This window comes from Macrotis lagotis, chromosome 1 (assembly GCF_037893015.1).
Source record: "Macrotis lagotis isolate mMagLag1 chromosome 1, bilby.v1.9.chrom.fasta, whole genome shotgun sequence".
Lineage (NCBI taxonomy): Eukaryota > Metazoa > Chordata > Mammalia > Peramelemorphia > Peramelidae > Macrotis > Macrotis lagotis.
The window spans coordinates 293,022,101-293,046,934 of record NC_133658.1 but is presented as its reverse complement, the minus strand read 5'-3'; the positions used below and the strand labels follow the sequence as shown (position 1 = coordinate 293,046,934).

General features: G+C 44.3%; 1 protein-coding gene across 7 annotated transcripts; it reads right to left on the bottom strand.

The window, feature by feature from the left end:
* Positions 1–293: 293 nt before the first annotated feature.
* Positions 294–17,380, bottom strand: GOLGA2 (golgin A2). 7 transcript variants are annotated; one of them, XM_074211040.1, is made up of 27 exons: positions 17,240–17,380; positions 15,524–15,646; positions 14,832–14,912; positions 11,255–11,371; positions 10,923–10,966; positions 10,736–10,799; positions 9,899–9,958; positions 9,632–9,712; positions 8,788–8,826; positions 8,589–8,651; positions 8,418–8,511; positions 8,120–8,226; positions 7,639–7,697; positions 7,231–7,372; positions 6,132–6,221; positions 5,930–6,037; positions 5,707–5,794; positions 4,610–4,944; positions 4,124–4,237; positions 3,263–3,487; positions 3,106–3,181; positions 2,712–2,800; positions 2,295–2,507; positions 2,102–2,204; positions 1,765–1,871; positions 1,432–1,597; positions 294–1,318 (listed from the first exon to the last, which is right to left on the bottom strand). In XM_074211040.1, the coding sequence occupies exons 1-27, from the start codon at positions 17,285–17,287 to the stop codon at positions 1,092–1,094; spliced, it is 3,063 nt and encodes a 1,020-aa protein (XP_074067141.1). In that variant the 5' UTR covers positions 17,288–17,380; the 3' UTR covers positions 294–1,091. The 7 variants fall into 7 exon arrangements, with proteins under 7 accessions (XP_074067141.1, XP_074067140.1, XP_074067143.1 ...); XM_074211039.1 differs by having other exon boundaries at positions 4,610–4,947; positions 17,240–17,379; XM_074211042.1 differs by lacking the exon at positions 9,632–9,712 and having other exon boundaries at positions 4,610–4,947.
* Positions 17,381–24,834: the final 7,454 nt, after the last annotated feature.

Below are 24,834 nucleotides of genomic sequence, written 5' to 3'. Positions count from 1 at the left end.
TCTCATAGAACAATAGACCTACTATGCCAGATAAACTTCTCCCTCTGCTGGCTAAGCCCCAGAGAAGAAACCCATGGGAAAGCAGTTAGGTTTAGAAGGTAACATGGCAAAGAGGAGAGCAGCAGGATGACCCATGTTACTTAAGCTGGATAGAATTAAGGATGGAAAAGCCAGGCCCATAGTAAGCACAACCTAGAGCTGTTATCAGGGAAAAGGAGGTTAAAATCAACTAGAATCTCTAATGACAAATTAGCCTAGGAGCCACAGGTCAGGAAGACACAGGACTGACAATATTGGCTGAATTCATTTATTCCGAAAGAGAAAAGCAAAAGAAAACAGGAGTCGAATCACCCAGGAACTAGAACCCCGTCCCCTCTTCCTTCCCCTGCATTGTGCCACCAATAAATAGTTTCCCCATTTTCCCCCAAATAATTATTAGAACATTGCTCCATATTAAACCTGTCCTGCTTCAAGTCTATCATACAGGATGGTAGCCTGCTCAGGGGTGTCTGCCCTCTGTTGGCCCACCCCAGAATATACAAAATGTTACACAGATACAGTATGTACACTCAAGGGCCACAAAGCTTGCTCCCTTGCCCAATGGAGTCCCTGCCCCTTCTGCTGACCTATCCCATTAACTGTTGCAAGCCTTGCTCACCCTGATGCCCACCAAAAGTGCTGTCTACTGCTACCCCAAGCCACAAGGAGCAAAATGAGATGCCAACTTGGATGAGGTGGTACCTTCTTGCCCCATACCCACCAAGAACCTCCAGCCACTCCCTGTCCCCCAGAGAGGTGAGCCAAGTCCCAGGCCTTCCAAACAAACAGCCTTTATTCAGCCACTTGCTCTGTTTTGGCTGGAACGAAATAAGACTCAGGCCTAGGGAGGGATAAACAGCCCTGTGGAGTGGGCATCAAGGGGTCCTATGCTAACCTGTGTACCCTCCCCACTCCAGAAGCCAAGGGTGAAAGAGGAGACCCTCATTCCCTTGAGCCCACCTAGCTATTCTAGAGTTGGAGGTGGGGGGGGCACAAAGGGTCCTGTTGCCCTTGGCTTTCGGCCCAGTCCACTTCTTCCTATCACCCCACTGTTAGATCACCATGATCTTGACCTCATCATTCTCATCAGCTCTGTAGAAGAAGGGGATACAAGGGTTTTCTCCCAAGCCCCCTGCCCGATCCCTGGGGTTCTGGATCTCCCGCAACAATTGCATGATCTGCTGAGCTGTGGGATCATCTGGGCAAGGCTGGCTCAAGGGGGGTTCACTCACAGCAGACACAAGCTCCGCCTCATCTGCCAGGCTCACTTCCCGAAGGCCTGGGAGAGACAGGGTTTTAAGATACTTGGCAGCCTATGACTCCCCTCCATTGCTATTGTATTCTTAAGTCCAAGAGTCTGCTCCTGTATCTGCTTTCCCATGTTCCACTCACCCTCTTTGTCAGAACTGAGATCCAGGTGGCCTTCAGGGACAGGATTAGGGATGCTCTCCCCAGTAGGCCCTGGAGGTGCCTGAGTGACAGCCAGGAACTTGTTGAACCACTCATTTCGCTCACCCACTAGCCGTAACACCAACTCCTGCAGTTCCAGAAGCTTCATCTAGCAACAGAAAAGGAGAGACTAAGCTATTGGACTTATCCTGGCCTGATTCCATTCCTTAATCTAGGTAGGAAAGTGGACAAAGATTCTGAGAACAAAGAGGCTGGATCCTGAAGGGTGACCTGTCTCTTCTTCTCAGGGAGTTAGTAATGGTAGTAATGGTTTACCTTCATCTCCTCTTTGTCTTGGGCCAGCCGGCTAATATATTCCTCTTTCTCCCGATGTCTCTCCTTCAGCACAGCCCTCTGGCTCTGATATAGTGCAATGTATTCACCTGGGATAGGGACAGAATAGCCAATTAAGGTGAGACTCTTCAACACCCTGGACTCCCTGACAACAGATCATTTAATCTGCTTCTGTCACATACCTACATGGCCTCCCTCCATACCTATCTCCCCATCAGTCATATCTAACCCTTCCCCCATTGCTACCTAGCTTATTCTTCTCCCAACCCCCACCCCCATCCTTCTTTCACTTCTTTCCCACTTTCACTTCTTTCCTCACCAATGGTGTCTGTTTCTCCAGAAAGCTGGATGCAACGATGCTCCAGTTCTTCCACTCTTTCCCGAAGATCCACCTTCTCCTGCATCAGTTCTGTGAATCGGGCCTAAGGCCCCCAAAAGGGTCAACTCCACATTGTAGGAATACCAAATTTGGTTCCTCTCTAACTCTCCTCTGCACACCTTGGGAACCTCACCTGCAACTTCTCCATGGCAGCCTGCAATGCCTGGTGCACTTCCCTGGGCACATTGTCCCCACTCAGCACTTGGGAGGAAGGGCTGGGCTGTTGCTGAGGCCGGCCCACCTCCCGAGCCAGATGCCGGCATCGTAGTCGCTGTTCCTTTAGCTGCTGGCACAGCCGATTCCTCTCTTCTTCCATACTTGATAAAACTGAATTCAGGAATGTCACCTAGAGTAAGAAAGGCAGGATTGGGAGAGCTGGTGAAGAGTACCAGTGGGGACAGTTTTGAATGAGGGCAGAAAGCATGGGGATGGGGATGGGGAAAGACTGAGCACAGTTATTAGAAGGTATTCTGATGGGCTTGGGAATCAGCTCAAAATAGAAAGAGGAAAAATGTCATAGCTAGGCAGTCAGGGAGAAAATCATGCTCACCATGGCCTCTCGATTTTCAAAGTCCTCAGGTATACTTAATGCTGGTCGAGTAGCATCCTCCATTTCTTCTTCGGTTACCAACTCCTCTCCTGTTGGAGTACCCGGAGAGGCAGTATGAAAATAGAAGGAAAATCACTGGACTGGTAATTAATGCCAAACAGGATTTTAATCCTAAACCTGCTACAAAGTGGCTGTGTGCCTTTGGACAAATTGCTTCATCTCTTTGGATTTCAGGTTACTTATTTGTATGAGGGGACCAGACCAAGATGATTTCCAAGATTTCTTCTAGCTCTACTAGGTGTGTGGTGTGTGTGTGTGTGTGTGTGTGTGAATCTATGGTTCTAGGAAATGTCCCCCTTCTATCATCTCTAGTAGGAACGTGGTTACAACTCACCTTCCCTGGGTTCTGGCATAAGGCTGAGCTGGGCCTGCAGCTGCTGGTTTTCTTGGGTAGCAGCCTCCAGGCGCTCCTGTGTGGGGGAAAGGGATGGTGTCAGCTTTTAAGCCTTGCACCCCCTGCCCCTTGTGAAGGGAACCAAATTCCTTCTCACCTGAGTCTGTAGCAGTTCCTGGCGGGCCAAGTCAGCTGCTACCTTCCCCTGTACTTCCTCATGCTGCAGTCGGTCCATGAGCTGGGTCTGCAGTAGGAACTGTTTGTGAAGTTCATCCTTCTCGGTGGCCAGCTGCTGGTAGGCTGCCACGTATTGCTGCAGGTGGCCCAGATACTGATCCCGCTGTTCCTGAAGCCCCTGGGCTTCCTGGTTCTTCAACTCCATCTATGAGGGGGCACTACTGAGGTCCAGCACCCATTGAGAAGTAGGGGTGGGAGACCCTGTCCACAGCCCTGTCCAGCCTGACCTCCAGTCTCTGGTCTTGTCTTGGGTGGAGCCCTCCTAGGGGGCAGTCAGACAAATGCCCAGCTTTTTCTCACTTCTAGAGCCAGGTAGGGAGCAACAATGGCCAAGCCAATTTCTAGAGAGTGTCCTTCACTGCTTACTGCCCCCATGGTTTAACAGCCCTCCAGGAATTCAATGAAATCAGGACCTTCTAGTTCCTCCTCATCCATCTTCCAAGGCTTTGCCTACTTACCTATGCCCAACAAGGGCCTACATTTCCCTACCCCTCAAAATGGGCCTACATCTCCCCCACCCCAAACAGGAGCCTCATTTTCCCCCAAATTATTCTGATCCTCCCCAAGGATGGAATGAGATTCATTCAGACACCTCTGACCACTTTTTAATTACAATCAACACCTCTGAGTGCCTACTGTGAATGGTGCCTGATTGCCTATGTGTTTGCTTCTCTTTGCTCAGCTAGCCCCATCCCATTGACCCCATACAATGTTACACACATCCAAAGAACTCTATTTTCCCCATCCCTTTTCAAAGGAAGCTTATCCAACACTGGCTTACCGTCTCTTTCAGTTCCCCCAGCTTTTCCTGTAGCTGCCCCAGCTTCTTGGCAAGTTCCTTCTTGACATGCTGCTCTGACTGCAGAGCACTTGTAACTTCCATGTTTTCATTGGTCTGGAGACATAAGATAGAAAGCAGTCACTAGTAATCAACTGAGTCCATAGAGGAAGGGACCACAGTGTACACTAGGGTCACTGAGGTTGGTTTGAGAGTCTGTGGTTAGATTTAGCAACAGAAAAGATTGACAGATAATGTGAGAGGTAAGGGGAGTTCATGCATGGATAGGAGAGCACACTAGGAGAGAAGAGACTCAAGTTTTAGTCTTAGTACTGTTACTAGGGGAAGTAGTGCTCTTAAAGAAGTCACTTTTCCCTTCGGGTCTCAGCTCCTCCAATAAAATGGGGATTGATAAGTAGTTGCCCAAGAGTCTTAGCATGGAAGGAGGGATGGGCAAGAGAAGAGACAGTGAGGAGATGGGCCACATACCAGTTTGACAAAGCCATTCTGTAGTTCTGCCAGCTGCTCCTTTAGCTCCCGGTTCTGGGTGAGGGCCCGGCTGATGGTAGTGCGATCACTCTGCATGCTCTCCAGGATCTGTTCCCGCTCTGCTGCTTGCTCTCCCCAGCGCTCAGCTGCCCGTTCCAGTTCTAGCAGCCTCTCTTCCTGCTCTCGATTTAGGCGGCTGAGACCTTCATTGTCCTGAACCTGGGCACGGAGCTGCCCTGCCAGGCCCTCAAGTTCTTTCTGAAGTCGCTCTGCCTCTTCTTGCAGTCTTTGTTCTGCCTCTGAAGGGCCAGTTGGGGGCTCTGGGGCTGGGGGCACTGCTAACAAAGAGAAGAACAAGGATTTCCAATTGCTTCTCATCCTCAAACACACAAAACCCTCCATCAGTTACTTGGCTCTCAAGTCCCAGTCCCTATGGGTTACATAAGAAGGACAGGGGCTTAGAGCAAAACATGAGAGGAGCAATAATTTTCAAAAAATACTTTAAGGAATCCTCTCTTACACTCATGTGAAAAAGGTAGGGCAAGTGTTATCACCCCCATTTTATAAACAAAGAAATCAAGGCCCTGTATAATGCCCAACATTATACAATCCACTATTAGAACTAGAATTTGGGTCTTCTGAAGTCAGAATGCTAAAAGTTAGAATCTTTCCACCTGGTAATTTAAGAGATTTTCTTAAAGTTCAAATCACAGCCTGTGATAAGGTGGTAGTAAGAGAGAGAGACAGCATTTTCTTGTCCTCAACCCTAAAGGGGAGGGCTATAATTTAAATGGAAAAGTCCATGGGATTTCTGACTGGAATACAGGGGGACATCTGGATGCTGGGCTCTCCAATTCCAGCCAGACTTCAAATTTCCAGTTTCTAAGATAGAAGGGTTCCCTATACCACTCTCCCATTGAAAACTCTAAGAACATCACCACCTGTTGACTACCAATAGGGATTGGGGAGCCCAAGTTGAGCACAGTATCCTACCAGTGCTTCCGATGCTCCCTCCTAATAAAATGTCTCATTCAACCATTGTGTCATATGTCCCCTATCCCTGTCACCCTCCCCTGGCTTTCCTAGCCCCAGCCTACCAGACTGGCTCTTCAGTTCTGCCAAGCTGGTCTCTAGCTCCTGCATCTGGTTCACACTGTGTTCTTTCTCCTCCCCCAGAATCCGCACCTGTCCACAGCACAGTAAGGAGAGATGATGAGGGAGAACCTAGGACATGAAGTTTTCCTTCCCCAACTCTCACCTTCCCTCCACACCCAAGCCTTCTTTTCTTGCAAAGTTTTTAGATTCTTCTGCAGTTCCAACCTGTTCTGAAAGTTGCTGCACCCGCTGTTGCCAGATGGCACCCTCCTCCTTCAACTTCTCTGCATACTGATCCCTCTCTGCCTGAAGCTGCTGCAATGACTCCAACAGCTGGGTGAAGGAAAGGAAAAGAAATTGGAGGAGAATGGCCAGGGGCAATAATAGTCACCTAGGAATTAAACTTCCTTCATCTCTGTCTGCTCACCTGGCCCACATGGGTCTCTAGTTGCATTCGCTCTTCTAGGGCCTGCTGTAGCTGTTGGTTACTATCAGGAGCACCGGATTGACTGGAAAACTAGATGAAAAAGAATCAGAGAGGGTCAGCAGTGAATCCCCACCTTATAACATCTAAGTCAGGTAGAACAGAGGCCCAATTTAGAGCTGCTGAAACAGCAGGAAGTAAGATGCCCAAGTTAGACAGCTAGTCAGTCAGTGGCTGCCTAAGAACCACATCTCATATGGAGAGCAGTCCATATGGAGAGACAGGAGTTTTCATGAACTGCAAAACTAATGAGTCAGCTATGTGACAGGGCAACCACAAAAATGCTCATATGATCTCAGGTTGCACTGACAGAAGCAGTGTCCACAAAAGAGTGTAGGGCTCAATGTACTTGGCCAACATGTTATTATGTCCAGTTCTGGGAACCACATTCTAGGAAAGGCTAATTCGACTAGGAATTCTTCTCTTTATATCACAGATCTCTTGGGCAGTCTGTGGAAGTCTCTAGACCCCTTCTCAGAATAAGGTTTTTAAATGCATAAAAGGAAATACATAGGATTATAAAGGAAATCAATTATATAGAAATTTAGTTATCAGTTCCAGATAAAGAACTTCTAAACTAAAAAATATCAAAAAGAGGGCCACAGGGTGAGGGGGACTTGAAAACATGACAAAGGAGGATTTATTTAAAGACTTGGAAGCCTAATATTACATCTAGGTTGTGATAGCTGTCTTAAACTCAAATAACTTGGTTTCAGAGGGCAGAACAAGGAGCAACCAATCAAAGATAAGGAGCAGCAGGTTATGGCTCAATAGAAGTAAAACACCCAACAATAAAAGTAGTAAGAAATGGAATGGCCTGCCTCAGAAGCAGGTGAGTTCTTGATCCCCAACTGCAGGCTTTTCAAATGGATTTTCAAATGGTAAAAGAGATTCCTGTCTAGGTATATGCTAAACTAAATGATCTCTACTTCTCTCCTCTAAACTGCTACTCAGTAGAAACTCCAGGCCCACCTTGGAATTCTGGGGCTGGGCAAATGGTTGAAGGGGCTTGGGTTCCCTGGCATGCCTTTCCTACTGTTACCTGTTGCAACATCAGCTCTGTCATCTCCAGTTTCTTGTGCAGCTCCTCTACCTCCATCTGTGTAGCTGCCTTCTCTGCCACTAGCACTCGGAGCTTCTCTTCTAGCTCTGAGTGTTGTTGCTTCAGCTCCTCACTGCTCTTGCTGGGACAGGCACCAGTGTGGAGTAAAGGCAAGGGGTAGGACAGAGGATGTCAGGGAACTACTAGGAACATACATCGCAACCCTCCACAACCCCTCCAAAGACGCACAGAATCTTAAAATTTGAGACTACTGAAATTATTTACTCCTCTATTTCACAAAAGTGGAAATGTGGGCCCAAGTCATTTATTAAGTTTGTGCCAGAACTAGAATAGGGAGCTAAACCTGACTCTTTGGAAGAAACTAAGGTTCAGGACTAGCCCACTAACCTGTGCTTGTATAGTTCCAGTTTGAGAGCATCCCGCTCCTTAGTTAACTCCTTGTTACACTGCAAACAGAGTGAAGGTGGTCAAACAGTGGGAGAAGGCAAAAACTCAGGAAACTGCTTTTTATTCATGCTGATAATAAATTCATTTTATTAAGTGCTTCTTTCCAAAACACTTTCATATTCATGATCCCAATGGAACCTTACAAACCCAGTGATGTTTATGGGGTCAGATGTTATACTCATTTTACAGATAAATAGAGATTCAGATACTACGTTACTTTCCCCATGTTCACTCAGATATGGAGTACCTTAGATGAAACTTGGATCTAGGCAGGTTGATTCCTAAGCCTAAAGCTTTTTCAAATATACCACACGTTGCCTACTCATTCAAGGACCTGGTTCTAATAAGCTACATAGCATGAACAAGAAACTCACATCCCTACTGAAGAACAAGCATTGAAGTTACTGTAAGGTGAGCTCACCCTGTCAGCCTGCTTCTGCTGTGTAGACACAGAAGAAAGTGTCCGCTCCAACTCCCCAACACGCTGACGGGAAGACTGCAAGCGGTTGGCCAAATCTTCTGACTCTCCTAAAATGAATAAGAATAAGAAATAAGAGCAAGGTTTCCTTCCAACTCCAAGAGTGTAAGATGAGAACACTACATGGGGGTCAACTCTAGAAAGGAAAAAGAGGGCAGAATCAAGGAACTGCATAACCGAGGGGAGGGGAGGGCAGGGCCCTTTAGGTCAGTTTTCAGTAAGGATAAGAACCTTTTTCTACCTGACTTCTGGCGGGCAGCCTGCTGTGTGTGGGCCAGAGCTGTCTGTAGCTCTGTCTTCTCTGACACAAGAATCCCGATGGTCTGGATATGAACCTTTAAGAAGAAGAGAAAAGTAAGAGAAGAATTTCCTTGGGAATCACAGGAACTTTTGTCTTCTCACATCCATTTACCTGTAACTGTTCCCTTAGGGCTCCCTGCTCCTTGGCAAACTTCTGCTCAAATTCTTTCTTCTCCTGTGGAAGAAAGATCAGTTACCAGCAGTAGAAATATATTGTCAAAGGAGGCTCCTAGCATAGGGGGCAGATGATAGGTCTACTGAGCTGCAGGCTCTAATCTAAGACACCTGTACAAAGTGGATAGTCATTTTACCTTCTCCAACTGATCCAGGGCCTCCTGGTTCTGCTGTTTCTGTGGGAAGAGCAAAAACAAGGCGTTGTTCTCCTAAGAAGTATCTAGTGTGTCTATACTGATGGAAGGAAAAATTCCCAGGGCCTAGACAGACCTAGACTGGACTCTTCATTTTGGGGACATCTTCATTTTTATATACTCACATACGTCTATGTGCACATACAAACCCCCTCTGGGGTTTCCCAAGGGAGTAGTGATTACTGACTATACTATTACTCCTAGAAGGCCAGAATTCAGATAACAGACTGTCCATTCTAGAGGACAATCATCTACAAAAGCAATCTCCAGATTGCCTTGTCAACCTGAACCCCTCCCATTTATTAGGAATTTAACTGTCAATAAATACAAATATTTCAACAAATGAAAAAGAGCAAAACAGAACTGTGTATACTCCTCATTTTACAGAGGAAAAAAACTGAAACCCAGAGGGGTGAAGTGTCAAAATAAGATCACAATGCTGCCACACAGAGGCTGACTTTCAATCCAGGGCTCTTTTCTCTATATCTTAATACCTCCCAGAGAAAGTGGGAGAAAAGGCAAGTAGTAGGAGGGTCTAGGAAGCAACCTGGGGGAAATGTTAGGAAAGCAGCAAACAGAAACAGCCACACTACATGCTCAAGGCTTTAGAAACCTGATAGTGAAGAACTAATCCCCATTTTTTTTTTTGGCATCCTAGCTTAGGCCACCCCAAATCCAAAATTCTCTCCTAGTTCTAATAATTGCTGGGATCTTATTGTAAGCCCCCTAGGGAAAACTGGAGACTGAGAGCAAGGTAAGAGAAGTTGTGACCATGCTGGGATCTTACCAATTCCTCTATCTTGCTACCGAGCTGTTTGTTTGTTAGATTGCTGGAATCCAGGGCTACTGCTAGCTCTTGATACCGACTCTGAGGCGCATGCAGAGAGGAGGAAGAAACAAAGAAAGTATTGGGGTAGAAGTGGAAAGAATAATCATTAGGATGAGGGAACAGCTAAGACAATTTTCCCAGGGACAAGACACTCTACTTCCCACTATAACTAAAAGATGAGAGTCTAGTCTTTAGGCTAGCTCACCAAAGCCCTGGGCCACTTACCTCCAGATCCTTCATGTTGGTAGAAGACACTGGGCCCTCCCCATTGATATAAGATGTGGACTGGAAGAAAGAATTTCAATTGGGATTTTCCTTGGCCTCAATATTCCCATATCCTCCAACTTCCTTTACTTTTCACACATATATGTTATGTATGCGCACACAAAACTAATTTGGAGATCCTCTGGTTTGAAGTTTCCATCCTGGGGTCCATAAACTTGTTTTAAAAAATATTTTGATAGCTATGGCTCAATATAGGTTTTCTTTATAATCCTATGAATTTTATTTTGTTTTACCAGACTGTCAAAGGGGTCTATGACACAGAAAAAAGTTCAGAGCCTTCTTTTCTAACTTCCTCATTATACAAAGGAAGAAAATGAAGTCCAGAAAGGTGGCATTAACTGACTAAGGTTATATAACTTATAATACTACCTAGCATCAACAGAGTGTTTTAAGGTTTACAAAGTACTTTATTTATGTTTACACAACTCATTTGAGTCTCAGAGCATCCCTGGAAGATAGGTCCTATGATTATCCCCACTCTACAGATAAGAAAACTAAGACTGAAAGAAATTAAGTGATTTGACCAAGATCACAGAGCTAGTAAATGTTTAAGGTAGGATTGGAATTTATGTCTTCCTGAGTCTAAAATCTAATGTTCTATGCACTGGGCAACTTAGCTGCAGTGAGAAGCTGAATAAAAACAGAACTCAATTTCCCTGCCTCCCTACACAATATTGGACTCTACTAATCACCTCAAATCCTGCCCCAAACTTGCCAGACCACACTATCTTTCCCTGCTTGCCCCCATATGCCACCCTACCTCAATCCCCATGCTACCTGGGAAACAAGACCATTGAGTTGTTCTGAGATCTGCCGCAGACTCTCAGTAGAAGACAGAGATCTGGAAGACATGCATAAAGGAGATTCACTACAACTGGATGGGAAAAGTAAGGGCCCAGAAACTGAGATACTTGAACACCTAGGCCTGGTCTCTGGGAGATAACTGCCTTTAATAGACACTCACTTGCTTTCATCCATAGGACTTGGACCATTCTCCATGTCACAGTTCTGTTGGGAGGGAAATAAAAAAGGTAGTGTCACATAACTCTGGTGTAATTATCGCTCAAGAACAGAAAGGGCCCTGCTAATTCCAGCATCCCCTCCCTTCTATCTCAAGGGCAGCTAAATGAGACAGAAAGTCACAGATTGGACTCACCCCAGGCTTGACTCTGAGAACCAAGCTCCAGGGAAAGGGAAAAAAGGAAAATCCCAACGGAAAACATGTATCAGACAGGTATGATGTTGTCAGGGACAAAGTTGAGATGAAAAACAAGTGGGATGGTAAGGAGCACAAACCTGAGGCGAGGCCATGCTAGTGGGGCAAGGGGGACTTGTACGGGGGGGATGGGCACTGCCAAAGGGCACGGTGACATCTGCAGGCAGCAGGGCAGGAGTAGCACTGTCTCTGGATGCCTGTTACAGAACAGAGCAAGGGGGTTACAGTAACATGCAGGGAAGGAGGCCACTGACAGATCTCTGGGGAAAGATGGGACATGTGGTAAGGGAGGTGGTGAAGGGAGAAAATGAATGGATACTTTTCAATTAGTAAATACCCCTTGCAGTAGTCAAAGTAATGGCTGCAGACTCCAATCGAGGATCTGAGCCGAGTTCCTGTCCATTCTGTCCTCAGGGGCAAGTATGAGAGTGCCAGAGTTCAGAATAGGGCCAACACAATCACCTTTACACATATACCTTTTTCTTTCTAGAATCCTGAAAAGATGGCAGTAAAAGGCTAGTAGTTACAATGCCAGAAAAGGAGGGCAGAACGTGACCAAAGGAAAGAGACTGCTTTCCAAGAAATCTAGTCTACTTTCAGGAGTGACCTTGTAGAACCCTCTCTGCTGCCTACCTGGTGGTGAATCATAGGAACGATGAAAACAGATGCAACCACGCTTGGCAGCCCTACTTCCTATATTCCCTCACTCCCAAGCTATTTTTCTGGACCCAGGTCTTCTCAGAGAAAAATTACCTAACTAGAATTGAGAACTGCCATTATCTTACTATTACCACCCAAACCTCTCCTCCACAGAAAAATCCTTTCAGTCAAACAGCAACTCCAGGTGCCAGAGAACAATGATTGCCCAAGTCCAAGCCCTAGACTCCTAGCACCTAGGAGATTTCAAGCATGCGGCAGCAGATCCAGAGCACTATTATAGATGGAAACCTGGTATCCTGTGGAATAATATACAATTCTCTTACCTTAACTGGCTCTACCTAACCTTACTCCAAATTGCAATCTCTGAAAGAGATTCAAAGCCCAAATAACTACTAATAATTTATGTTAGATATCTGACTGGGCATCAAGGGCCTCCACCTTCTTAGCAGTTCCCTGGGAGAAGAGAATGAGATTACCTTTATCCTAACCAACCAAGTCCAGTTTTGGACAGAAGTGGGGATGAATAAGAGTTGGAGATATGGAAAATGCATCTGTCTGGGGAAATTTCAGCACGGAGAGGGAAGGAAAAGCATTGTTTTGTGTGGAAAATGGAGGTGCTTCTTTGAATTTCCAAACCCATTTCGCTCTCCTAATGCAGAAGAACAAGGGGAAGACTTTTTCTGCTTATTTCCCTGTCCTTCCACTTTCTATGATTTTTGTCATCAATTAGCACAGGTGGGATGCTATTTATTTTACAGATAAGGAAAATAAGATCAAGAAAGGCTAAGGCTAAGGACCTGAGCCAAAGTACAAGAAATGGTAGTAACAGGTAACACTGGGATTTCAATCCAGATCCTGACTCCAAATCCAGTGGGGTCTTTTTCAATGCACCACTAAGTTACTGTATCCTCTGCAAAGGATGGTTAAAAATATATTTCATATATTTTCTACTTTTTCTTTCTCCCACCAATGCTTCAAAGTTTACCAAAATTTTGCAACTTGATCTGGGACTACCCTGACTTGAAACTTTTGGAATAAAGAGTCTAAGAAATTAGAAGAAAACTAGAGAGGGAGGGGGGGAGAGGGAGTGAAAGAGAGAGAGAGAGAGAGAGAGAGAGAGAGAGAGAGAGAGAACAAAGGAATTTGAGTGATCCAGGATTTCCAAAGTGATTTACAAAGCCTCATAACACTTTGACTGTATCTCTCTTAAACACAGGTCAAAATCTATTTTGTGTTAGTCATTTGTGGATCACTCCAATCTAACCCTCTAAAGCTATCATTTCCCTGAGGAAATCATGTCTTATTTGGTTTTTATCTACCTCAGTACCTTGCATTGTACTTTATGGAGGAGAGATATTTAATACATTTTAAATGAATTAATTTCCAAAAGGAAGGGGAGAGAGCTGGTTAACTAGCAAAGGGGGCTAGTACCTAGTCATGGAATAAACCTCACTAATCAACTAGTCCAGTCTCATTAATAAATTTAAGCCTAGAGAGGAAAGTGCCTTGCTTGAGGTCATATAACTCCTTATTGGCAGAGTTGAATTTGAACCCAAGTTTTCTTACTTCTATATATCAGTAGTTTTTCTCCTAACACCTCACTGTCTCTTCCTTGAGTAGACAAAATAAACCCTATTACCTCTCCCTGCCTGGCCAATTAGGTGTGAAAAGTTATTTCTTCCTCATCAAAACCAACATCCCTTTATCCATGGTCATCAGAAACAAGATCTGGCCCTAGCTCAACTTCACTTCCCAGGTCTGGCAATCATCTCTTGGGCAAGCTGCCACAGAAAGAAATACCAATATCACTTCCTGATATGGATCACCTGCCAACTGATTTGACAGAAGAATATCCAAGAGGTGGGAACCACCACCCATCACCTTCCAACTTCACCTCCAAGGGAACCTTCAGAGTTGGCAATCCCCCATCAATAACCTGCCCAATCCCTAAGGAATCCTGCCAACTGGTATTCCCAAGTACAGTTGGTAGTGCTCATCAAGGCCGACTAGGCAGTTTTCTCAATTCTACTGGGGCTTCCACTATGCTGCAATTTGGGCTGCACTCCAAAGGGGGCTGTTCTCTGGAATCCCCTGACAATCTAGACCAGAGCAGTCATTTAAACCAATCTTCCTCCACAACTCTGATCACTTTCTTCTATTCTTTAATTTCCCTCCTCTTCTTCTCGTTTCCAATACACTTCAGACCTAACTTCACCATTTTTTTGTATCACAACATCTCATTCTGCCTACCTGACAATGCTTTTCCTATGCTTCTCAACAATTTCTTTATGAGACTTTTTAGAGTACCTCAAAAAAGAGAAGGTACTCCCCATTTCTACATAATAATTATTAGTACCCATCAAAGATTATTTAAAACATTCCTCTACCTGGAAGCACTAAAACCATCTCAGATAAGTAAGACAGCTTATTCCTCTTTAAAAAATATAGTCTATTCCTATAAGAGCTCTGGAGCAGCACTTCTACCCCCAATAGCCTGTTTCACTGTCACACTTGTCACATACTTGTCACACCTTCCTACCAGAGAAGATGGCCCCTCCTAAGGGGGGGGGGGGGGAATTCCTCCAGTTACAATACAAATACACTATCTCTTTCTTTACTCCAAATCAAACTACATCTATTAATTCATAAAAATGCAACATTTTTTCATCCCACCCAAATTAGACAAATAGTCTGAGGGTAGACCTAGGGTATTTCTTATATTTTGTATTGTGATCAATAGAACAGAAATTTTCTGAAGAAGGCTCTCCTGGCTCTACTATAGAATGCATTTCACTTCCTCCCAAGTAACAAAGGGGCATGGGGGGGGGAGAAACACAACCAACCAAGTAGGGGAACGGGAAGGAGTAATCAGGCTGCCATGGGTTAATGACAGCAACAGAAAAATCAAGCAGGAGATCATACCAAAACCCAGAGGTCTTGGGAACATGCAAAGCAGGGAAAGCAAGCCAGTGAGAGGGGACCTCGGCACTGTCTCACCTTCCGCTTGTCCAATGGGGGTAGCGCTACCCCATTGGAACGGTTAAGGTCGGACACCAGCACCTTCAGAATGTCCTGAATCTACAAGAGGCGAAAAGGAAGAAACAAAAAGGGAGGAAGAGAGAGAGAGAGAGAGATGGCTTAGAGGGAGAAGATAAGAGTTGGGAAGGATGGAAGGGATGGGTGGAAGAACGAGGACTGAAGGTAGCAAGGGTGAGGACCCAATCCATAGACAGGGGTTGGGGAAAACCTTCCTACTTTCATTTTTGGCCTGTCTATGGGCAGATGTTAATATAATCCAGAAGAGTTGAAGGAAAGTTCACAAAATCATAAAAGTCCTAAAACAAAACAAAACAAAAAAAAACCAACTAGAAGTATCCTTCAAGTTTACTTGGTATATCTCTTTTACTTCCTTTTAACTGAGGTCTAGAGGAGTGAAGTGACTTACACAAAGTGAGTGGCAGAAATGGGACAAAAACCTAGATTTCTTAATTTCCAAGTCTATTACATTATTTCACTCCTACCACATGTTTGCTAATATCTCTTAGAGAGAAGGGCAGATGGCTTGAGCCATTTTCATTTGTAAGGCTTCTTCTGGAGTTAGGAAAATCGTCCACTGAATTAGGTCATCAGTTCAAACATCACTCCTTTTTTTTCCAGCTTTCCAAGAAATGCTTCTAGTTATGACTTACATCCTCAGGAGAGTGCCGACCACCAGATGGAGGAGTCTCAGGGTTATTGCCATCTTTTGTTTTCCTTTTCTTTTTGGCTCCTGCTGGAGCACTGGGACTAGTCTTCTGTTGATATTCCTTCAACTGCAAAATGGAAAAGGTTAAGGTTGGAAAGGTAAGGGACATAATCCAGGATCCAAGATATTACTTCCCCAAGGGAATGCAAATTAAACAATAAGGTGGGTTCAAGAAGAAAGGATGTAGTGGCTGGGAGTTAAACAGCTAGGTCTGGATTCCAATTTTGCTCAAAGGCTCTCTAGGTGCTGAAAAATGATTCACGGTTTAGATTCCTTAGTAAATCATACCATCATGATACTTTAAAGGTTTACAAAGCATGTTCCTCATTACTAGTTGGTAAAAGAATGGGAAATGACTTGCTTAGATAATTAAATGTAAGAACCTGGACTCAACCTCAGGTGTCTTAACTCTTAAGTTAGGCCTCCTGGCCTCAAAGTAACTTCTTTCCCAAACCAAAAAGATGAACACATCTTATCCCAGAGAGCAATGGATGAAAAGGATTGTGACTCTAGGAATTTAGGTTATAAGAGTTATAAAAGTTGAAAGGAAAAACCATGGACCTTTCAAGAGAGTTGGAATCTGGACAGAAACAATCCCTCGTTCACTTCTCAACATGTTTTGAATCTTTGAAAACGTAAGAATCACGGTACTAGATAAATTTAGTATATACACTGCTCATCATGATTATTATCATCATCAATGTTAGGTCTTTGAAACTTCCGTGATGCAGTCATTCTAGGTCTTTGGGCCTCCTCTTGAAGTATGTTCCTAAGAGACTCAAGAACTTTCCCAGAGGTAGTAATTTTAAAAATCCTGTCCATATTGCCAGGCCAGAAGATTATAATATAATGACATCGTGGGAAGGGGGATGGTTACCTAACCTCATTCCAAATCCTCCCTACAGGTTGCTTCGAAACAAACAATTATCCACCTCCCCACACCTCTACAACATTAGCTGTATGTGGCTCCTTCACACATGCCTTTTCCCCCCCATCCCTAACTCTGGAATCCCAAGTCTGGGCCTGAGGCAGGTTGGAAGGGTGTAGAACAGGCTGGGAGAGGTTTGGGAAGGGCGCGTCGGGTTCCCACTGAGCGGGCGGGGCAGGCCTCACAGCTGGCGTGCCCAAGCCTTCCCCTTGGGGGCCCCTCTTGGGGTATCGGAATTTGGGGGGAGTGGAGCCGGGGGGCGCCAGGGCGAGGAGGGGGCACCCCTCTCCAGGCCCCAGCTGTGAGTTGCGGGGGGCGGAGGAGAGGCCTTTCCGGGAGGCCAACAGCTGGGCCTGACGTCACGGGCCCGGGCCCGGGCACAGGGGGTCACGGGCCCAAAGTCACCGAGGGGGCGGCGGGGGAGGGGCGGCGGGCGCCGGGGATTTGAGAGAGTCCGGAGGGGCCGGGGGTGCTCGGGGCGCGCGACCCGGGGGATCGGGAACAGGACCTGCGGGCCCAGCCACGAAGCCCCCGAGGGGATGGAGAGGGAGGCCGGGGGGCTGGCAGGGGCGCCCGGAGGAGGAGCGGGAGGGCTCCGGAAGGGAACGTGAGGAGATGTGGCAGAAGCAGGGAGAGCCTGAATCGGGAGCGGAGCCGCCAGGGCCCGGGCGGCGGGGAAGGAAGGGGCGGGGCCGGGCCGGCGCGGGCAGGGGCCGCCTCAGAAGCGTTTACCTTCTTTTTGGCCGCGGCCAATTTGCTCTGCCGGGTCTCGTCCGCCATCCCGGGTCGGGGAGGGGGAAGGCGGGGGGGGCCACATCACCGAGATCCCGGCAACCACCGCGGCATTCCATCCGGCAGCCACCGCGCCGCGCCCGCTCCTCCCATAGGGAGGGCGAAGGGCGGGGCGGCTTCCTGGCGTCTGCGCCTGCGCCGTCCCCGACCTCTCGCGCGCGTGCGCGCCGGCTTTCCCGCTCCGTCCCCCCTCGGGGCTTCGCTGCGGCCCTTCCTCCGGCCGCGGCCACCTCCCTTCTGGCGGCGCCTCTCCGGCTCTTCTCCGAGAGCGTGTCCCGGCGCCGCTCCACCCCCTCGGCAATCCTGGAGGCCCGCGCGCTGCAGACACCCTCGGGAGGGGAGCCCCGGGCCCCGGGGCCCCGGAGGTGCGGCGGGGACCGGACTCCCGCGAGGCCCCGCCCCAGAGACCCCGGCGGGACTGTGCCCGGCTCACGGGGCGCTTAAGGAATGCTTGTCCTTCCTAGCCCCTCCCCCGACACCCCGCCCGCCTCAGAAGCCCCCCTCTCAGCCTGAGCCCGTGGACCCATCCCGTGCCCTTTAAAGAAGCCAACACCTGTAGACGGCGCTTTCCCAGAAAGCTCCAGCCCCTTTGGGAGATTCCCGGGGACCTCCACCCTTTATTCTAGCCTTCCTTAGTCTAGAACGAGCAGATCCACTTTCCCTTTCCCGCCTGCAGAGAGTCCCCGGGTTCTAGGTTCCCCCCCCTCTTCCCATAGTCCCCGAATCTCTAAAAATCCCTTTTCCATGGTTGCTTTCCAGGGCACGACTGGGACTTTCCAAACGCCATTCGGCAGCTTTTCGATCCCCTGTGAGTATGTCCGCAAACTGATGATTCTTCCAGGGACGACTCCTTTCTTCCCTGTGCCATCGCAGTTTTCCCTCCTGCCACACATGGTCTCCTCCTGCCTTCAGTGCCTCCCTCCACCTTCACTGGAAGTATGCTGCCCAAAATGGTGTTGCATAAATGTTGATGAATTGAATGACTTACCTTCTTCCTATTTGACTAAGGCCATCCAGGCTTTCATCTAATGTCTTCTCAAAATATTTCTGCCTTTATGTTTTCTCATTTTCACCAGATTCAGATGAAATCCTGTCTAAAAGCTAACTTCCTCTGTGGCTTCCTTTTGCTTTCTTTAGGACCTTGTACCATAATAATCTTTTCTTTACAATTGGTTGCTTCCCCTCTACCTTTAAACACACACACATCTTCCCAATCTTGGGAGTAAAGGGAAAAAAAAAACTTTGTTTGATCCTACAGCCCCTATCAGTTACCATCCTATTTCTCCCTTTCTATTCTTTGTCAAACCTGATTGCTTGCCTTCATTCCCTACTTGTTCTTTAACCCTTGGCAGTCAGTCTTATTTCTGCCCTTTCCACTATACCCACACTCTTCAGAGATCATCAGTGACCTTTTAATTGATCAACCTAAGAGCCTTCTTTTTCATCATTCGTTCTCTTCCTCCTTGAAGTAATTGATACCGTTCTCTGCTATCTCCTTGGAACTTTTTCTTCTTCAGGAATCAGTAATATTCTGCTTTTTCAACATGACTGTACGTTCTTCTGCCTCCTTTTACTAAGTTCCTTGTTCTCTTTCTGTACTTGATAACTTAGTTTAAAGTTTTCAGTTGTCATTTTTTTTGCTGTTTGGTCAATATCTCTACTGATGATTTCCAAATCTCTCATTCTGATTTTTTCAGAAGAACTTTAAATTTTGGTTGTCTTTCTTTCCTCTCACTGATCTCATCAGCATCTCCTTGTCAAAATTGTACCTTCTTCCTGACTTCCCTATTTTTTAAACCATTTTCCATTTTTAAGAAAATACTGAGCCATCACCAATTTTTTCTCTTTCTTCACTCCCATATTTATCAGATCCCATATGTTTTTCTTTGTAATGCCTTTCCCATCTGTCCCATTTCAGATCCTTACTACTTACATGTGAACTTTTGGCCTCCTCACTCTTAGTCTTAGTCTTGCCTCTAACCCACCATTATTAATACTGCTATTCCTAAGTTAATTTTGCCAAAACATATCATATTACCCTCTAGCTCAAAAACTTCTAGTAATGGCTGGGCAGCTAAAACATCAATTTGATACTACTGAGACAGATAAATAAGACTGGTCTTGTTCTACCTTTCTAACCTAATTTCTAAATGCTTCTTTTGCTCCAGTCATATCATTCCCACAAAATGCCAAATTCATTCTCATCTTTGTGGTCTCTTTCTATTTAATTGAATCCTACTATTTTTCTTTTTTTTCCTCCCTTTATTTTTCCCCCAATTACATGCAAAGATAGTTTTCAGCATTCATCCTTTTGGAAGCTTTGAATTCCACATTTTTTTACCACTCTCTCTGCCTTCCATGGCAGCAAACAATCTGATATAGGTTGTACATGTACAATTATATTTAACACATTTCCATATTAGGCATGTTGTGAAAGAAGTAGAACTAAGAGGGGAAGAAAGATCATGACAGAGAAAGAAGCAACATATAAGAAGTTTTAAAAATGAATATGCTTTGGTTTGCATTTGAATTTCATGCTTTTTTTTTCTGGATGTGAATGGCATTTTCCATAACAAGTCTTTCAGTATTATTCTTGATCATTGAATTGCTGAGAGGAGCTGTGTCCATCATATTTGATCATATCAAAGTGTTCCTGTTAATGTATACAATGTTCTCCTGATTCAAATCACTTCACTCAGCATCAGTTCATGCAAGTCTTTCTAGGCTTTTCCAAAGTTTGTCCGCTCATTATTTCTTCTAGAAAAGCTAGCTGTGAAAATTGTTTCCCAGCTTTCTGGATTCCTTTTAATCTTGTTTGCATTGGTTTTATTTATGCAAAAAACATTTTCTTCCCCTTTATCCTATCTTCCCTGTATTTATACTTTTCTTTCTCCTTTCCCCATATCCTTCCTCACCAATGTTTTGCTTTTGCCTGCTGCCTTTCTCACACTGTCCTTTTCCCTATGCCCCCTTACTTCCCTATAGGGTAGGATAAATTTCTAAACCTAATTGGGAATATATATCATTCCCTCTTTGAGCTGACTCTGTTGAGAGTAAGATTTCCCAGTGTTTACACTTGCCCTACTCTACTCTCTCTTCTCTCAACTATAAAAGGTCCTCTGTTCCTCTTCATATGGTGCTAATTATCCTCTAATGCCTCTACCTTCTTCTCCCATTATAATCTTTTTTTCAAGTCTTAATTGCTTTATAACTGTCTTATACCTACACCCTCTGTCAAAGTATATTCCTTTCAACAATCCTGATAGAAGTACAGTTCTCAAGAGCCATAGACATCATCACATCATAATCAATTTAAACTCACACTCTCAATACCCTCCATCCAACTGTCCCAATAGAAACACAACCCTTATGGTCTAAAGTAACATCATATCTTGATCAATTTATACTTATGCCCTCTGTCCAAGTACCCACCCTCCACTTGTTCCAATAGAAATACCCACTTCTCAAAAATTACATGCATTGTCTTCTCATTTAGTCTTTTTTTTTTTTTGATCTTTGCAAGGCAATGGGGTTAAGTGACTTGGCCAGGGTCACATAGGTAATAAAAATTATAGATATAGATATAAAATAAGTGTTTGAGGCTGGATTTGAACTCAGGTGGTCCTGATTCCAGGGCCAGTGCTCTATCCACTGCACCACCTAGCTGCCCTATTCCCATTTAGTCTTTTTTTTTTTTTTAAGGTTTTTGCAAGGCAAACAGGGTTAAGTGGCTTGCCCAAGGCCACACAGCTAGGTAATTATTAAGTGTCTGAGACTGGATTGAACCCAGGTACTCCTGACTCCAGGGCTGGTGCTTTATGCACTATGCCACCTAGCTGCCCCCCCCCATATAGTCTTATTGACTAATTTTTTTTGTTAGTCTTATTGACTAAGATTTTTTTTCTTTCCATTTATCTTTTTATGCATTTTTTGGATCTTGTATTTGAAGATCAGATTTTCTGTCCAGTTCTGGTTTTGTAATCAGATAAGTTTGAAAAGTTCCCTATTTCGTTGAAAATCCATCTTTCCCCCTAAAAGAATATGCTGAATTTTAGAGTAGTAGATTTTTTATTCTAATCCAAGCTCCTTTGCCCTCTAGAATATCATATTCCAGGCCTTTTGATCCTTTAATGTTAAAGCTGATAAATCCTGTATAATCCAGACTGTGACTCCCTGGTATTTAAATTGCTTCTTTTTTGGAAGTTTGCAGTATTTTTTCCTTTATCTGAAAATTCTGAAATTTGTCTACCATATTTCTTGGAGTTTTTATTTTGGGATCTCTTTCTGAGAGTGATTGATAGATTCTTTCATGAACTATTTTATTTTCTTGTTCCTAGGATATTAGACAGTTTTCCATTGATAATTTCCTGTATGGTATTATTCAGGCTAGTTTTCTGATCATGACTTTCATGTTGACCAATTATTTGTAAATTATTTCTCCTAAATCTATTTTCTTTTTTTTTTAATAAAAGAAAGATTTTATTTATTTATTTTACAATTTTTCCCCTAATCTTGCTTCCCTCCCCCCCCACCAAAGGCAATTTGTTATTCTTTACATTGTTTCCATGGTATACATTGATCTAACTTGAATGTGATAAGAGAGAAATCATCCTTAAGGAAGAAAAATAAATAATACATAATAAGATAATGGGCTTTTTTTTTTAATTAAGGGTAATAGCCTTTGGTCTTTGTTCAAACTCCACAATTCTTTCTTTGAATACACATGGTATTCTTCATTGCAGATAGCCCAAAATTGTGCCTGATTGTTGCACTAATGGAATGAGCAAGTCCATTAAGGTTGGTCATCACCCTCATGTTGCTGTTGGGGTATACAATGTTCTTCTGGTTATACTCATTTTGTTCAGCATCAGGCTTCCCTGAATTCCCATCCCTCCTAGTTTCTAATGGAACAATATTGTTCCATGACATACATATACCACAGTTTGCTAAGCCATTCTCCAGTTGAAGGACATTCACTTAATTTCCAATTCTTTACCACCACAAACAGGGCTGCTATGAATATTTTAGTACAAGTGACGTTTTTACCCTTTTAAATAATCTCTTCAGGGTATAGACCCAGTAGTGGTATTGCTGGATCAAAGGGTATGCACATTTTTGTGGCCCTTTGGGCATAATTCTGTCACTGCTCTCCAGAAAGGTTGGATGAGCTCACAGCTCCACCAGCGATGCATTAATGTCCCAGATTTCCCACATCCCTTCCATCATTGATCATTGTCCTTTCTGGTTATATTGGCCAGTCTGAGAGGTGTGAGTTGGTACTTCAGAGACCCTGCATCTATTTTCAAGGTTTGGTCATTTTTCCTAAAATGTGCTTTACATTTTCTTCTATTTTTTCAGCCATTTGGTTTCCATTTGTCCAGTTCTAACTTTAGAATTAGAATTTCTTCAGTTAGCTCTTGTGTTTCCTTTTCCAGGTGGTCAACTTTATTTTTTTGATGAGGTACATTCCTTTTCCGTTTGACCAATTTTCCTTTTAAAGGTATTCTTAAGTCAATTTTTCATAATTCTTCTGCATGAATCTTTTCTTCTGTCCATTTTTCTTTTTCTCTTCTTTGGTTTTTAAAAATGCTTTTTGAGCTCTTCTAAGAGGTTGTTTTGGATTTGAGACTAATTCAAAAACCCCTTTGAGTCTTCAAATGTAGGCATTTTGTCTCTGCTTTTCTTTCCTGAGACAGCATTTTTATCATCTCTTTCAGAATAGTAGCTTTTTATGGTTTGTGGTTTTTGTTGGGGGGGGGGGGGTTGTGTGGGGGGTTTTTTTTTTTTTTTTGGTCTGTCTGATAGTTGAAACTCTGCTCCTGGGGCAAAAGGAGCACAGTACCAAGCTTTCTGTGCTAGAGCTGGAGGTCTGGTTCCTGGCTTACTGCTAGCCTATGACATTGCCTATGGTGTTTTCCTGTGCTAAAAGTTTATTCCCAACATTAGAGGATAATCCAACTCAGTCCCACCTGTTGCCCCAGCATTCCCTGGGCTCAAACTTTGCCTTCTGAGCTGAAGTTGGACCTTCACTGCTGGCCTGTTGCACTCTGCACTTGCCATTCCTCCACCTGAGCTGCACTATGGCCAAGAGCCTCCTGATGACTTTTTTTTTTAGGTTTTTGCAAGGCAAATGGGGTTAAGTGGCTTACCCAAGGCCACACAGTATCTGAGACTAGATTTGAATCCAGGTACTCCCGACTGCAGGGCCTGTGCTTAATCCACTACGCCACCTAGCCGCCCCTCCCGATGACTTTTCAACTCTCTTGCCCATGCTGGGTTATACTCCCTTTTTACCCATGGGATTCAGACCTTTACTGAAGTTCCTCCACAATATCTTGAGTTGAGAACTTGTTTCACTGTTTTTTTGAGAGTTCTGTCACTGTAGGATTTGCTAAGAAGCTTCATTTAAAGTTGTTTTTGGAAAAACTCCCAGAGCTTCCTAGCTTCATGTTGCCATCTTGATTCTCCCCTAGAAGTCTCCTTACTTATTTATCTTAAATATTCTTTATATGTATATATTATATAAATAAGTAGGAGGACTCATATATACATATATATACATATATATATATATAAAAATCAAGGACATATATATAAATTTGATATAATCTCAATACAAGTTAGATTAGGGTTATTTTGTTGAAGTTTTTTCTTGCTTCAAAAAAGATGAAAATCATGGTGGCTAACATTTAATGGCCCCAGATCACTCTCCTCCTTTTCTCAAGGTTTTCAGTATCTAACATATCCTCAAATCTCATGATTTATCCCCAGGTATGGTAATTACTCTACCTCCTAAATCTGTCTCATGATGACCTCCAATCTACACCCTTCAGTGCTTTCTCAACTGTGATCTTTTAGTTATGTTTGACTCCCATTCCCCCCCCTCTTAATTTTTTCTTGCTCCCCTGCCCTGTTGACAACCATGCCTTACCATAGTTAACCCTGAATACTACCACCACCTGCCTTTCATGGTGTACTTGTGCTGCTGAGCAAAGCTAGAGAATATCATGCAATCAGGCTGCCTGGATGCATTAATAATATATATTATCTAACCTTAATGGGACACTCCCTGTAGCAAAGCAGTCCTTTTATTCCTTCATAATTAATACTCTATCTTACTCTGCACAGAGAAAGCACTCACTTTCCTATTTCATGTTTTATCCCTCTCCCACCCTTTCAGTGAAGGATTTCAACTATTTTTTCCATACATTTTCTTTTCCTTTTTTTTATTTCTTTTGATTTTTATCAAGGCAATGGGGTTAAGTGACTTGCCCAAGGTCACACGGCTAAGTCATTACTAAGTGTCTGAGTCTGGATTTGAACCCAGGGCTATGCTCTATCCATTGTGTCACCTAGCTGCCCCCCTTTTCATACATTTTCAATAATTTTTATTTATTTTTTAAAATTATATTGTATGTTGAATGCTTGAGGAGATGTGACATGGAAAAACTGAGACACTAATGCACTGTTGGTGAAGTTATGAACTGATCAAACCATTCTGAAACAATGCCCAAAGGGCTATTAAACTTTTCATA